Source organism: Protopterus annectens, chromosome 13.part0 (assembly GCF_019279795.1).
Source record: "Protopterus annectens isolate FY-2018-M chromosome 13.part0, PAN1.0, whole genome shotgun sequence".
Classification (NCBI taxonomy): Eukaryota; Metazoa; Chordata; order Ceratodontiformes; family Protopteridae; genus Protopterus; species Protopterus annectens.
In genome coordinates this window covers 1,203,091,199-1,203,107,196 of record NC_056747.1, presented here as the reverse complement: position 1 = coordinate 1,203,107,196, position 15,998 = coordinate 1,203,091,199, and the positions used below count along the sequence as shown (strand labels likewise).

Below are 15,998 nucleotides of genomic sequence, written 5' to 3'. Positions count from 1 at the left end.
TTTGTCCCAACTAATGTCACAACTTTTTCATTGGTGACAGTTTGCACTAATATTTCGCCTTTTTTCCTCTTCCATCATTCTCTTGCCTGGTCGCATCTCCATCAGTAAATTTGTTAAGACGTTTAGTCTTGCTGGCCAAAGATATCAGAGAAGGAAAATCAAGATGCCTGATGGAAGAATACAGCAATTTCTGATCTTAGGACTATGGGCATCTGGATTTTACTTTCTTCTCACCTTTAGTTTGCATTACATGTTCAAATCCTTCAAGTCTAATGATATGTCTTTAGGAAGATGTAATTTAAAAGACTGAGACGGTAGGGTCCAGGTTGTCCTCCTGAGGTATGGCTTTACCTGCTTTATCTACGATCATAATAGTATCATCTGTTTAGGCATCTCCTCATTACAGTTCATCTCCTGTGAAGCAGAGTCACCTGCCTTGATGTTGAGTCTTATTTTCCCTCTTCTGTTCCTTTAAGTCTGTCACAGACTTTTAAGTTTGTTCACAATCTCCAGGTCATTTTTTAGAAATGCTGTTGCTGCTGCATGAAGCTTAGCACAAAAGTGCTAATGTGCCTAAAAGTTATCTAGACATCTCCAGAGACCGAATATCTTTAATACCTTTACTATTTCTCCTTCACGAGAACTATCTGTTTAGAACAAAAAGATTTATATCAAACTTATTTAGAAGTTTTAGATTGTTAATTAGGAATATCATGTCACTGAGTATCAAACCACCAGGTACGGAAATAGTAAAATTGGTAATCAGCTTTTCTAAGACTGCTATCCTCAAATACTGAGAATTTCCAGATTTTTCTAAATCAAAGGAGACCGTTTTAAGGTCTTGTATGACATATTAATCTAATGTTTATTTCTAAAATAACCTTGATGACAGCCTTTTCCCTATCCTATCCTATCCTTTCCTATCCTATCCTTTATCCTATGCTAACCTGTATGCTGTACTACATATGTTACTGTTGTATAAATATTTTGTTTCCTATTTGTTATTGTTATTATAGTTGTATCTCTTTGTTTATGTCTTGGAGCTTATCTCCCTGAGCCTCTACTGAAAATGGACATATATCCAATTAGACTAGCCCGGTCAACAGATGTAAAATAAAATAAATAATAAATAATTTTTTACAATCACTTTTAGGAATGTGCAGGCAGTACAGTGGCCCATTGGAGGTAACATTGCCACCTCGCAGCAAGAGGTTCTCTAGTTCAATTCTCAGAGGTGGTGCCTTCTGAGAACAGTCTGTGAGCCCTTCCTGTGATCACATAGATTTTCTAGGGTTTCTCCTACATCATATGGATTTTCTACGGTTCCTCCCACATTCAAAACACATGTAGTAGATGGATGCAGTAGGTGGATTGGATCTCTAAACTGTTCATAGGTATGAGTATCCTATTTCCACCCCTCCCAACCACACCTCCATTGCCTTCAAAACTCCACAGATAGCTGTGGATGTCATCAGGGTCATGCCATGAGGGAGTGCAACATATAAACCACTTGCTTTTATTAGATGTTTTCCCTTGTGGCATAATGCATGTACCATAATTTTGTTATAACCTTGAACTCAGTTTTCTTTACGATACACAACCCTAGAGCAGTTTGATAGTCATCTTTTATATTATGGCTTAAATGTTTGGTCCAGTGCTGCAGATTTCAGATAATAAAAATAATTTCCTTTTAATGCTATGCTTTCATCATCTTTGTCTCAGTTACAAAACATTCTGTAAAGAATAGCACCACTCATCTGACATGCCCCATCTCAGCTTCACCTGTTCATCGTCTTGGGTATTTTTGATTGTGAAGTCAGTGGTTGGAGGTTGATTGTTTCTGTGTACTTTACAGGAAAACTGCCAATTCAACTACCAGGTTCTAGATACTATGGCTAAGAGGTTACATGTTAGGTATCTTAGAGCAGCACCCAGAGAGTCATCTGATGTCTGTCTTTCAACCCTCCAGATCATGCAAAGTTATATTCAGATGCATTCCGTTTCCTTTCTAAAGAGTTCTGTATAATGAGTGTCCAAAAAGTGATACTACAAAGAGCTTTACATCAGGTTCTTATACATATCACAAAGATCTCTATTTCACATTCATGTGCCAGCTGGTGGGGGTGGCTTTCTAGTCTGAGAGCTAAGCACATAGGATTAGGGCTATAAACTGTTTCCTGTAGTCCAGAGTTTGATTCTGTCAGCTCAGCTTCCATGTGCCTACCATGTGAGTCTGTGATTTTTTTTTTAACCAGACAATGTTCTGAGGCAACTGAGAAATTGGGCTGGGCTCTTCAATGATCTCCAAGACCACAAGCCTAGTAACTACCTATTAACCTAAGAAAATGGAAATATGAGACCTATTTCTGATTTCAAGATCATCTGTTTATGTATCATGCACAGAGAAGTTTAAATGCTCACCTTGTCATGCCTTCTTCTCAGACAAGATAATAGATTATGTTTTCATACCATAGAGAAACTTAATTATTCAGCATCTTAGTTCTAATAAAGATTTGTGTCTGTTTTGGGAAAACAATACCAGTTCAGAATTCTGCTCTTTGGTTTGTCCTTTGTACTGTGCAGCATTATGAAATGACTTAACTGTGAAGATTATCATCTTTTGGCAAAGGGTCCTTTGTACTTTCTTCTGCCTAGACAACTGTCTGCTGAAGACCTTTACACTGAGCCTTCTTGTTCTGAGCTTAGCAGAAGGCTGTGATTTGGCACACTGCAACATCACTAATCTATGTGAGTTTAGAAATATGTATTCCCAGAGATCATAAGGACATTAGCAAGCATAATGTTGGCCTGGTTTAAGTAAAAGCTGTACACTGCTAAACAGGAGACTCGTTTTACCTAAACCTAACTACTGATCAATAATCATTACTTCCTCCTGAAGGTTCCAAAGATGTTGGGGTCTTGCTGTTATGAATATGAGTAAGACTAATGAAATGGTGACTGAACAGTCAGTGTATGTTATCTCTCATATTTTCCTGGCAAGAATGGACTTAAAAGATGACTCTAGTATAATACTGTCTTGTATGCAATTCCATATTACAATCACCTTTGAGTTTGGAAAGGGGATGCCCCTCAACACTGTATTGCTCTGTGTTAAGACCTCCGTTTATATAAACAGATTAAGCATTAAATCTGTTTTATATGTTATATACGCTTCTCACTGTCCCTAGTTTTTTGAAGCTTTGTAGTCTGTGATTTAGTTCTAATTCATATGCAAGTTATGACCACATGCTTTGCTTTAATCATTAGTCTGCTCATATCTCTGTGTCTGTTCTACTGTTTGCTTTGTCTGTTTTGGATTTCCTTCTTAGACAAGATTTGATGAATGAAATGCAACCGAAGATGAGATCTTCACATAAATATTACATTAGTGGCCGATCATCAGCACAATCTCATGTCTGTTTTCCCTTTCACTCTTCTCTTTCTGTAGATTTTGATCTTTGCTTAGATGTCTGGTGTTCTGGTGTATTCAGCACTTGTATCGCACATACCACTCTTGAATTCCATAATGCAAAGGTCTGCTCCTTTTTAATTTAGAAGAATCAGAAAAAGTCATGAATATAACTACAAATTTATAGAGTAGATGACATCTTTATTAGTCTTTATACAGTAGATGACATCATTATGAGTAGCTCAGACGTTATTGCTTCAAAAATTGACTCTGTATACCTTCTACAAGAAAGTTTTTAAAGCACGACCTAATGTAAGGTTATCTAATTGAAATCTACTGGAACTGTACTTTATTATATAGCTGCCTTTCCCATCAGCTCTTACTGATAAAGATGTTAATACAGATAATGTGCCAAGTTGGTGGCCTTCCTCAGAGTGGTAACTGCAGCTTGTCTGATGTAAGATATTGGTCTCCAAAACTGGACAGAGAGGATGACATCTTACAGACCTTCTTCATTCTTTCTGCTATTTTTGGTTCTTTGTGGGCACTAAAACATTCTGTTTTGGTAATTCTATCATGTGCCTAATCTATCTGTTGTCATACCACTTCTGATCACTTGACATTTCTCTTATTTTTTTTTTTAATTCCATATATTTTGCACTATACTTCAGAGTTTTATAGGCCAACTACATGATTTGACATTTATCCATAATTAAGCCTAGCTACTATACCGTTAACTGTTTAGATAGCCATTTTTTCTTTTTCTAAAGATATCGCCCAGCACACAGTACTACTGCCCTTCGCATCATTCACTGATACCATAAAGAAACACAGGGGTTCTGGCAATCTGATTTCCTCCTTATTCCCTGACCTGTCAAAAGCCTTTGATATAGTTTCTCAGTCTAAACTCCTGCATAAACTGTCTCAACCTGGGCTATCCCCTTCTTCAATACTGTGGTTCAGTAACTGTTTAACCAACAGACTTCAGAATGTAAAATGTCAGAATCCTTTCTCTCTTCATACCTGCAAGTCTGCACTGGTATACCCCAAGCTTCTATTCTAGGTCCCCTCCTCTTTAATATCTTTACCAATGGCCTCTATACCTGCATATATCCAGCCTCTCTTATACAGTAAATTGATGATTCTACACTCGTGCATCTAATGACTTGCCTCAACTTGTCCATATCCCACAAGAAGCTTTTCCCTCAGTTCTGGAAATGGCCCCACAATGGATGTTCATTTCCTGCACTACTTCTGGTTGACCATTTGAGAAGTCTACCATTGATTGCCCTTCTACACTCATCTGAGACTGGTCTATAGGGATCAATGGAGTTTGCCCAGGACCTCTGTGAATGTTCTAATCTCTCTTTTACGTTACCACATCTATTGCCATATTAATTAATTGGCTATCAAATGGGCTTGTGGTTTCTGTTAAAAAATGGACTGTGCTTAATTTCTCTCTTTTGTTGCTTTCTAATCCACTTTCTTCTATTTAATGAGTCATTGTTTACCATTTTTCCTAACCTTCATGTATCTTCATGGTGTAGTGCATCCCTTCATTTTCTCCTGCTAACATAGTTATAAAATGCATTGTCTTCTTATCCACTTTAGTTAGGTGATCTCATTTTATCTTTTGCATTCTTAAGCCTCTTAACTTAATGCTTTGAACTCATTTCACTGTTTTTTTTCAGATGTACCTCTGTGTCCTCCTTTTTCTGTCTTAATGTATCTTTGAATGTTACATTTTTGTACCTCAGCTCTTGTGCCATCTTTTGAAAAAAAAAACTGCAGCATTTTCTTTTCATTCTTTTGTCAATCCCATAGACAAACAGAATTTCTGCTTTCCTTTTACTTTTTTGGCCCAGTTTGTTCCACAGTCTCTGTATCCTTTGTGCTTGGCGGTTTCTGCAACATTTTACCATACCATAGTAAAAAGATTCTTCTGGAAACTAAAAACGAAATTATCTACAGGCCATTTTGGAACTGAAGACTATCATGGATGTGAGCTGGGACTGTACACATACACTTAGTTTGCCTCATGTCATGATTATTGGTTGCTTAATTAGATTCCAATGCATCCTTCAGCTATAATGTAGGTTTGTTAACATCACATTTTGTATTATCCATTCCAAGCAAATCTCCTGGCTGACAGCAATACGTAGAAGATTGCCTCATCCAAAGATGATGTCTTGTTTATGTACAGTCTCTGTGGAACAATATAATTTCACTTGTCTTTCACCAGAAAACACATGATTTGGAAGGGAAAAATCTTCCTAGAAGACCTCCTATCAGAAATACCTTTTCTATTTAAAAAAAAAAAGTGAAAAATCTTAAGATACTGCCAGATTTTTCAGGAATATCGAAAACAATCTAACTGGACTTTAATGTTGCTTTGTGTGTGTGTGTGTGTGTGTGTTCCAACTGCAGGAGACTGAATGCAAGAAACCTGATGGATTGCTCGCTAAATCTCAAAAGCTTTGTTTGTATACTGTTGCTATTAGGGGAAATGATTTGTAATGTGATCCTAATGTGTAGGAATAGGAGGGTTGGGGATAGGGTTAGGATTAGTATGCATTGTATCAGGTGGTGCAAGGAGGCAAAGCCCCAACCCACCCTTACTAATGGGCTAACCCTAAACCTATCCACATTCCTGTCCTAACTCTACTCTTTGTTATAAAACACTCTTTCCCTAAAAATTAAGCTAAACATAACACTCACACAAACTAAAAATGTGCAGTATTCAGTATAACCAAATATTGTAACGTTTTAGTGCTCTGCTTGCTTACATGGAGTAGTAGAAAGTAAGAAGGGAGCTGAGCAGTTCAGATTCAGATCAGGATGCAGCACAGCAGACCTGATGTTTACAGTGAAATGGACAGTTGAGAAGAAGCTAAAGATGAGCAAGAGTCCAAGCAGACGTTTCTAAACTTGTAGAAAGCATATGATAAGATGCAAAGAAAGCTGATTTTGGATAGTCCTGCAATGGTTAAAAACATTTTGGAAACATTGGTAGAATTAGTGCAGGCTTTGTACAAGGACACAATGTCACAAGTATGAACAGTGTTTAGACTGACTGAGGGGTGCCCAGTGGGAGTGCATAAGGGTTCAGCTCTGAGCCCACTGCTATTTACACTGCTGATGCACTACATTAGCAAAAAAGATAGAGAGGACAGACCAACAAAACTGCTTTATGCAGACAATGTGGCATTACAGGCAGACTCTGAGCATGGAGTGCAAAACTGAAGGCACATGGGAAGAAACTGAGTACAGATAAAACAGTTGTAATGGCAGCAAATTGGGGAAATTAGAAGCATCTGAAAATTGAGACAGAAGGTCAAATAGTGGAGCAGGTTAATAGTTCGAATATCTGGGAGGTGAAGTTGAAAAGAAGGGAAGTCTGAATAAGGAGATCAAAGCCAGAATCAGAGAGGCTGCAGCCAAGTTCTATAGAGTATCAGGAGTGTATCACACAAGAATGCCAAAGAAGCTGAAAAGTAAGGAGTGCAAAACAGTGGTGCGACCAGTACTGGGCAGTGAAGGCAGAGCAAACGAGGAAGCTAGAGGTGATGAAGATGAAGTGCCTGAGATGGGGGGTAGAATTACCATAGTGTGACAGATGGAGAAGTGAGGACATTAGAACAGAAGCCCAAGTAGTTCCAATAAGAGAGAAGGTCAAAAAGCATGGATTATGGTGGTTCAGTCATAAGTGTAGGGAAGCAGAAAACAATCTGGCGAAGGAGATTTGGGATAGAAAGGAAGGAAGAAGGCAAGAAGAAACAAGGGCATCCAGCAAAGACATGGAGGGATTGTGTGAATGAAAACCTGCATCAGTTAGGCATGACTATTGACGAAGGTAAGAGAGTGGCACTGAACTGAGCAAGATGGTGACAGTTTATAAGACACCCCAGTGCCATGTAGAAAATGGAAAAGATGGGGGTTGATGACTATGATGATGATCTTTCTTTAAGAAAATATTGAGACTCTATAAATGATGTTTTTCCTTTTTATGTAATTTTGAAAATGTGTCAGTAAACAGCAGCCTGCTGGTATTTCAATTAAGGTCAACAGAGAGCACTGAAGCATGTAGAGAGAAGAATACCTTGTGATACTGCCAAGCCAGCATTCCAAAATCTCAAAGCTCATATCTTTAAGGAAGCTGGAGAACAATCTAAATGTCTTATAAACTTTAATATTTATATAAATGCTTCCTATGAAAATACTAGTCATTCATTATAAATTAATATTATCACAGGAGTATCAGCCATAGGAATTACTGTCTGTAGAAATCTTGCTGGCAGATATATTTGCATTCAAAATACAACTTGTTTTAAGATAAAATGCTACTTGCTTTAATTAAAATAAAATTCATACTTCTGAAAACAGCCTACATTCAAATGATGTCAGTTGTAATTTAAACACCATAAGGTTTGTGAATGCAAGACACAATACCAGCCAATCAGAAACTGTGTATAATGGTTTGTTCTTTGCTGTCCAAGTGAAAATATTATGGCAGCTGTGTTTTTGGTGATGTTACAGTGGCCCACTGCAGCATTTCTACATGGTAGATTAAGCCGCAACAGTCTGTGTCCCAGTTGTTTGATCATCACTGCTTACAAACACGGTTTCTGATACATCTGGCCACACAGCTCAAAAGCAGGACAACAAGATCTTTGCTCCCCCATAAGGAGACCTTCACCCCATGCCCCTTTATCTCTATATACTAACTTTGTGATTGTGTAACAGTGAAGAAAGGTGAGAACCTCTGAAATATGGGCACAGTAATACTGCAGGACACAGATGAAAACTCTTCTGGGAAAAGTGAGCAATAGTAACATAAAAGAACTTTTACTGGGAATTTAGAGTCAGAGAAAATTTCCCTCAATTACTTAAAGGGCAACCTAGCACCATAATTAGGGTGAGGTGAAGGGGGTGGCGTTGCCTAGCTCAAACTGTCAGGGGGAGTGGTTAGCAGTGCTGAGTAGCTGCTGAATGGGCATGAGCGCAGTTCCCAACTATCACAGAGGTTTAAATGAGTGTGTTTTGTAGCTTAACTGTAGCAGGGAGCTTGTACAGCTCTTTGCTGCACTTTAGGGCATTGCAAGGCTTTTTTTTCTTTTTTGTGGTCTTCAACTTCAGATTGGGGGAACCACCAGTCTAAGGACTGCCCATGATATGAACTGACATAGCTATGAGCAGATGCTATAATGTATCTTTCTCTTAAAACATTACTATGGGACAGCAAATACCGAAGCACATTTCTCTATAAATTATATTACTTTGCTTGTCTGACTCAGAATCCTTTAATTTTATGCTAATATCAGACCCAGGGCATGAGTGGCAACTTCATTTTTATACTTCTGCTTAACAGCCAAGGACATTCTTACAGGTTCAAAAAGTGCCACTTTTTCATTAATAGCCCAATTTATATTTTTGTATTTGTTTTCAGACTTTACCTCTTGGCATGCTAGTTAGACGAAGGAAAAGCACAATGGTATAACAATTACAGCACTGATAAGCAGGCCTTCTGATCAGTCTTGATGAGTCCAGCATAGCCCACTTGGATACTAACCATGACTCCTAACAGAAAAGTGTTCCACTGCCAAGATGTTGGATAAGAAAGTAAGTGGCAGAAGCAAATATTGTAGCTAGCTGTAACCCAGACTTTTAACCTGCATCTTAATTTTATGTCTGAATTTGTAATTTCTGAGCATGAAAATGACCATGGAACAAATCTGGACTCTAAAGTTCCTCAGCATGTAGTCACAAATAGAGGAAGTAGGAAATGCAGTTTGTGTTCACAGTCTCCTTGATAAATACTGCAGTTATAGCATTATACCTCCAGTACTGGCAATACTGCTGTTATAGCATTGTACCTCCAGTACTGACAATACTGCTGTTATAGCATTGTACCTCCAGTACTGACAATACTGCTGTTATAGCATTGTACCTCCAGTACTGACAATACTGCTGTTATAGCATTGTACCTCCAGTACTGACAATACTGCTGTTATAGCATTGTACCTCCAGTACTGACAATACTGCTGTTATAGCATTGTACCTCCAGTACTGACAATACTGCTGTTATAGCATTGTACCTCCAGTACTGGCAATACTGCTGTTATAGCATTGTACCTCCAGTACTGACAATACTGCTGTTATAGCATTGTACCTCCAGTACTGGCAATACTGCTGTTATAGCATTGTACCTCCAGTACTGACAATACTGCTGTTATAGCATTGTACCTCCAGTACTGACAATACTGCTGTTATAGCATTGTACCTCCAGTACTGACAATACTGCTGTTATAGCATTGTACCTCCAGTACTGACAATACTGCTGTTATAGCATTGTACCTCCAGTACTGACAGCCGCAAGGACAAAATATTACTCCATGGGAAGGAGGCCACACAACAGCATAGTTGTATTTGTGCTGAATTACTGAAGCATTGTCAGCAGTTTGTGCTGTGTTCGGACTACATCTTCAACCTGCATGCACCTCTAACTGCTGATAGGTGATCCTAGCATCTTGTACTTCACTACCCATAGAGACATGCAAATAATTATTCAGATTATTCCCAAGTGCGACTAAAACAACATGCTGATATTTTACTGCAGCTTTACTTCCACATGCATCCCCCCAGATCACAGCTCTTGCATAGGCACTGTGACTGAAGACCCGGACATTGGTGTCATTGCTGTTACGGTCATATGATGCTGCATTTCACTACTGCTCATATGATAAACAGATGCCACCATCCTTAAAAAGTGTAGGGGTAGCCATGTGCAGTAATCAGCGGGCATTTGTACCAAAGAAAAGATCATGTGGATTCTGTGACTGCCACATCATAGAAAGAAATAGTGAAGGCAGTAACTTTGTGGTATATTAAGTGTGAGGTCTTTGAACTTTGGGGTAATGGAGCATACCCTCCATGTTTAGAAACCTTGGAGTTGGAATATTAAGAGCCACAGGGATCCTGCTTCTTTTTATAGACTTTTTAAATTTTAGTATTATTTTTAAATTGTTTTGGAGTACAGTGTTTGAGTGCTTGTTGTTATGACATAAATCATCAAAACCAGCTATAACTCGTTTGCTTTTTGACTGACTTGAAGCCAAAGCTGTTCTCTGCTGGAAATGGTGGCATTCAATTCACTTTAGTGCAGTTATTATCAGTTTTGACAGTAGTGCCAGAGTACTTATTTTATTTTACTCTTTTGTTTCTATACAAAGTTATATTGTTTACACATTTTGCCATGGCCACAGAAAACCAATAGTGAACATCTGGTTAAGGTGCTATGGTATCTGCTTGGTATCTGCTATAAGAAATGTGTTCTCACAACATGTTTAGGTATTCACAGTGGACTTGAACAAATGCAAAGTAAAAACAATACATAAAAATGCGTTTTGCCATTTGCTGCATATTAGAAGAATTTTGAAGTCTGTTTAGCATGTAGAGCTCTATATAACAATTAGATTTAGTTCTCCACCTGGTGGTCACTGATGGGAGATGGTTGGCAATGTTGTTTTGATAAAAGAAACACTTCTGGCTTATGGGAATATTCATCTAAAAGACAGTTTTAATTTGAGATAAGAGTTTTCCATGACTAAACATTCTACAGACATGCCAGATTTGAAAAGAAAGAGAGATATGCGCTTAAATACCTAATTGACCTAAATGAGATTGAAGTATCATCTAGACAATTTTTTAAAGTTTTACTGGTAATATCAGTAGTCAGACTTTGTGTTCAAGTGGGCAGTATAACTATGTTTACTTTGGAAATGTTCTTGGTACCTCAGAATATATTACAATGTGATGCTTTAAGTCTGCATTTCAAAAGAATTTTTTTTTATTGGTTGAGACGCACCAGAAAAATAGTTTTTACAGTGGTAAGTGGGGAAGACTGGTATGATTAAATGACTTACTCAATCGCACAGTGTGCTAGTGAAGGATGTTGTTGGGACTTGTATTACAAATGTGCTACATCCTATAGACATAGAATTTATTATGTTAGCCATATGGCATATAGCCTGCCAGATTCTTTAAGAGCTGTTGCATTTGGTGATCAGATGCTGGATTTTAACCATACAATGACAGGAGTAGCTACTGCTTAAACTACGTAAGGCAAACACTAATATGAGTAAAATAGGATGTCTGATTCTTAAAAAAACAGTAAGGAGAGAAGTATCTATCGATATACATGGTTGATGAAAACTGCTGTAAAATTTTAGAAAAAATATCAAAGTAGAGGATCTGTGTGATTTATATTGAAATAAAAATGTGCCTGATTGTGTGCACATGATGGTGGGGAAAGGGTAATTACCATTATCTAATGGGGCAGCAGTGCCTGACTGTGGTAAAATGCAAACTGTCTGAAACAGGCAATTGTCAACTTCCTTTACCAGAAGCATTTTTTGGAATGATCCTCTTTTAATCTATATATTTTTCAAGTTCCTTGACTGCATAATCATTTTTCATCCTTCCCTTTTACTCTGCAAGCAAGCAAAGGAAAAGGAAAATGCATCAGGTGACTGCTTTTAACAGCTGTTGTTTATATAGAGACAGAGGGAGCGGTCAGACGAGCCAGTACATCCTGTCTAATGCATTTCTCAGCTGACAAACTGAGGACTCAGAATGACAGAGTTTACTTTGTTTTGCATTGTTCCATGTAACACATGAGGACTACACATAGTTGGGGAGTGGGTATATAGGTCTTAGGCCTACATGGACATCTGGCCATGGCCATTGTGTTCACTGTTTAAAGTAAGTTTTCCAGTCTGTAGCTCGTGTTATGTCTACAATGCATTTTGGGAGTCACTAGTATCCCCTCTTGCAATCAGTGAATCTATTCTGGAAATGGCACTGGCAGTGAAACATAATGTGATTTCCAGCCCAAGAGCTGTGAACTGGTTTGGTGATTTCATCATAGTTATATAGTAAGCAAATGGAAATTATGGCAGTCAGAGTTAAGGTAATAGATGCGCCAGGCTCATAGCAACCTGATTAAATGAACTTTCTGGGTTGTACATAGCAATGCTACCTTGGTCTTTGTAGCAGTTCTCAGCAAGGGTAGTTAGTTAGATGCCAGTCTGAAACTGATGCATAATTAAGAGGCCTGATAATTGCATTTTACTTACACACACACACACACAAACACACACAATTTGACATTCTAAATAAATGCTTTGATGAAAACTTATAACCTAAGAAATACTCTTTTAAAGTCGAGTGTGGTGCTTTATAATGTCTCTAATATTATTTTACCGTAACTGCAAAATTTACAGGAAGCATCCAATACAATTTTTTCTACTCTAGTCGTGCCCGAATGTCACTGGCCTATCTTTACGTGGGCTTTGCATATATTCTGTTATCTGCAACTGACATTTAAACTCAGGCAGCAGAGGCATTACTTATAGACCAGCTCACATTATGAGTACAGAATTCTCCCTTCTTCTTAGGTCTACATTGCTCAAGAAAGCAAGGAGTACAGTAGATATGAGGAAGGCCAATCAGCATTCACAGTGTATGTTGTTTATGTCGGTGTGCCATAATGTCTGGTAGAGAGTTTATTAATTACAAAAATGTAATCTACTTCTGGTACTGGATAGGTTATGAATGGAAAGAGAAGTATTGTCAGTATGTTTCCTATTGTCTGCAACATCTTTTTGTGTATTAATACATTTATAAAATGTTTCTCTATTCAAAGTGTAGGTTGCAAAAATACATTGCATTCTGAAATTTAGGTGATATAGACAAATTAGTGTATTCAGTCAGACATTTGTGCATTTTATCCATCTGAACCCAGTATGTTAATCAGATGTTTAAATGGCTACACATGGCTACTTTTCAAAGGGATAGTTGTGAGGTGGACACTACAGTATTTATACATCAAGGGAAATAGCTGTATTCCATACAAGTGTCTAATATCATTTCACATGCATGTCATGTAATACATCTGCAGGATATATACATAGCCTTTTCCTAACAAAATCACATGCAATGGACACATTGTATTCTTTGGCATAAGTTAGGGTACAGTGTTATCACTTTCTTTGTACCCTCATGGTAAATTCTGCAGTGTATGATGCTGACGGACAATAGCATGTCTCAGACATGTTAGAATCACTTTGCACTTTTAGAGGCTTTCTTCACTTGTTGAAAGGCTTTTTTTGTATTTGCTGTTGGCAGTAATACATGCATTCTGTACGTGATCTCCCTTCTTTTGTGATCTACTACTCTCTTTATGTGGTGTCCATAGGAAAGGTGCAGGTGGGTGTGTGCATGTGCGCGCACACATCTGTGTTGTGTATGAGTGACAATAATTTCATGTTAAGCCCGATTCATGATTTGGTTCTGTAGGAAATGCCATGAGGTTAAAATTTATTGGTAGGGTGTAAGTTACAATTTTCTTTTACCACCATGTATTCCTTTTTTTGAGAGTCATGCAGAAGTGCAGTACAGCCCTACTGTGAATGAGTCCACTGGTCCTCCTCAAAAGTCATCAAAAATTTGAAAAATCAATACTTCCAGTGCTGGTTAAATTATATTGTCTTGTATAATGGCTTACTTCTTGCACTTTTTGAGTCAAACGTGGGTTGCAAGAAAAACAGTGAAATGGGCTGCAAGCCCTTTCTAAGTGTCAGAATTGTTGAAAAGTTTTTAGTGAATGAGAGTAGTTTTTGATTACAAAGTAGTTTATTTAAATCAGTGACAAATGCTGGCACACTCCTGGTTAATTACTAAGAGGTATAGTTTCTAGAATGCAACATTATCAGGCAAGTACAATTTGGTAAGCTCAGTAGGGGACAGATTTTGGTTTCTTAGTTTTTAAAAAGCCTTCATCGAAGAGTGCATTTGAAGATGGCATTAGTAAAAAGGTGCAACAGGTTCTTTGCTGACAATTGTAGCCCAAATACAATTGCAAAGGAGTGTTGGTGTTAGCAGACAGAGTTCAAAATGCATACCTCCCATCTCCTCTGAACTGAACTGAATGAGATTGCATTACCTCTTAGAGGGTTAAATGGCATGACCAAAATTTTGGCACAGTAAGGTGATCTCATGTTTCTTAAAAGTTCCATTTTTTAATTTTTTTCCAGTGTTACTCCCCCCTTGCGCCAAGGTGCTTTCAATGAATGTAAAACAGTTATGACCAGCCTACTTTGGCTAGTAACATCTAATGCAGCAGTATGAGTCACTGGCAGGACAACTTTGCATCCACTTTTCCCACCCAATGAGCATTAATTAAAAGTGGGTTTTAATAAGATTTCAAAGAGCAGGATAAATAACAGTTTAAGTCCTTCTTCTTCAGAAGGACTGTACACCAAGTAAATATTTTACATAGATTCTGTAATACCAGAGAGTGTTTGGATTAGTGGGCCTTGTGGACATCATGAATCACTTGGACTGTCGCCCTCAGTAAGAGTTTTAAAATCCATTGAAAGGGCTTGCTCTTCAGGCAGAGGTTGGCGTCTCCACTCTTCTTTTGTCACAATGTAACCAACTGAAATTCCAAAAGCGACCAACAGCAAACCTAGAACATTGGCCAGTACTCTTTCTGGCTCATAACCGGTGTTGGTCATCCTGTTAGGGTCAAAACCACATAAAAATACAGTGTAAGGAGAGAAGAAGGAACAACAAAGCAAAATCTAAGAACAGTATTAAAATAATGATTCCTGATATCTGCAGTGCAAATCTGTTCTCATGTGGTTCTTTTCTGTTGAATACAATAGTTATGCACATAATAGTCTTTACAATATAGTAGTTTTAGAACTAGTACTACAGAATTTAATTTATTTGCTTGTATTTCTTGTTCCAAGAAGGGAACATGACTGTACAATACTGCAGACTGGAAAGGGAACATGACTGTACAACACTGCAGATTGTGCAAACTGATTACCCATAATGCATAGCCCTAACCACCATCTTTGTGCAGTACTCTATAAATGTGCATTTTACAGCAGTGCCCTCTATTGTTGCATTATCCAACCAAATCACACACACACCATTTATCACAGTCTGTGCTGGATTGGAGATAGTTTGACCAACAATAAGTTTCATAATAGTGATCATGCATTTTCTTGCCATCCTTTATATGAAATGTTCATGACCTAAGAACATTTAAAAATGAATCTATGCTAATACATGAAAGTCTCAAGTATTTTGTACCTGTTAGCTGAATTGTTTCCAGTCTTTTGTATAACGTATCAGTGAGAAAATATTGCCTTCACCTGTTTCTATTTGCATGGACAGGGAAGGTTTGCTTGGGTTGGTGAAGGAGCTCATTACTGCCTTTTCCTTGTCTAATACTTCTTCAGGCAAACAGCTGGTAGCAGAACACAAACCAAGCCAAAACAAAGAAAAAACAAACTGTAGGTCTATAGAGACTTTGATTGTAAGCTCCTGGATCAACCACATGTACTGTTTTTGCTTGTAACTACTTTAAATCTGTTGTGTGAGATCATGTGACAAGACCAGGTTATATTCTTCTTCTTCTTCTTTTGGTTTTTCCCGGTTAGGGGTCGCCACAGCGGATCATCTGTCCACTCATGATTGGCAGTGGAGTTTTATGATGTTGAGTTGCCAGCCTGGCGCC

General features: G+C 38.0%; 1 protein-coding gene across 3 annotated transcripts in view; it reads right to left on the bottom strand.

Moving 5' to 3' along the window:
• Nucleotides 1-1,217: 1,217 nt before the first annotated feature.
• The window catches only part of LOC122788204 (transmembrane ascorbate-dependent reductase CYB561), a 197,404-nt gene continuing 182,623 nt past the window's right edge, over nucleotides 1,218-15,998 (bottom strand). Inside the window, exons 6-7 of one of the 3 annotated variants that reach the window (XR_006362618.1) lie at nucleotides 9,505-14,986; nucleotides 1,218-9,245 (exon numbers count right to left, since the gene is read on the bottom strand). Coding sequence is in view for 1 of the 3 variants with exons in the window: in XM_044055210.1 (XP_043911145.1) it covers nucleotides 14,794-14,986 (193 nt within the window). In the remaining 2 variants the exon portion in view is untranslated. Of the gene's footprint in view, nucleotides 14,987-15,998 lie in introns of all 3 variants that reach the window. The other 2 variants (XR_006362619.1, XM_044055210.1) reach the window with 2 other exon arrangements.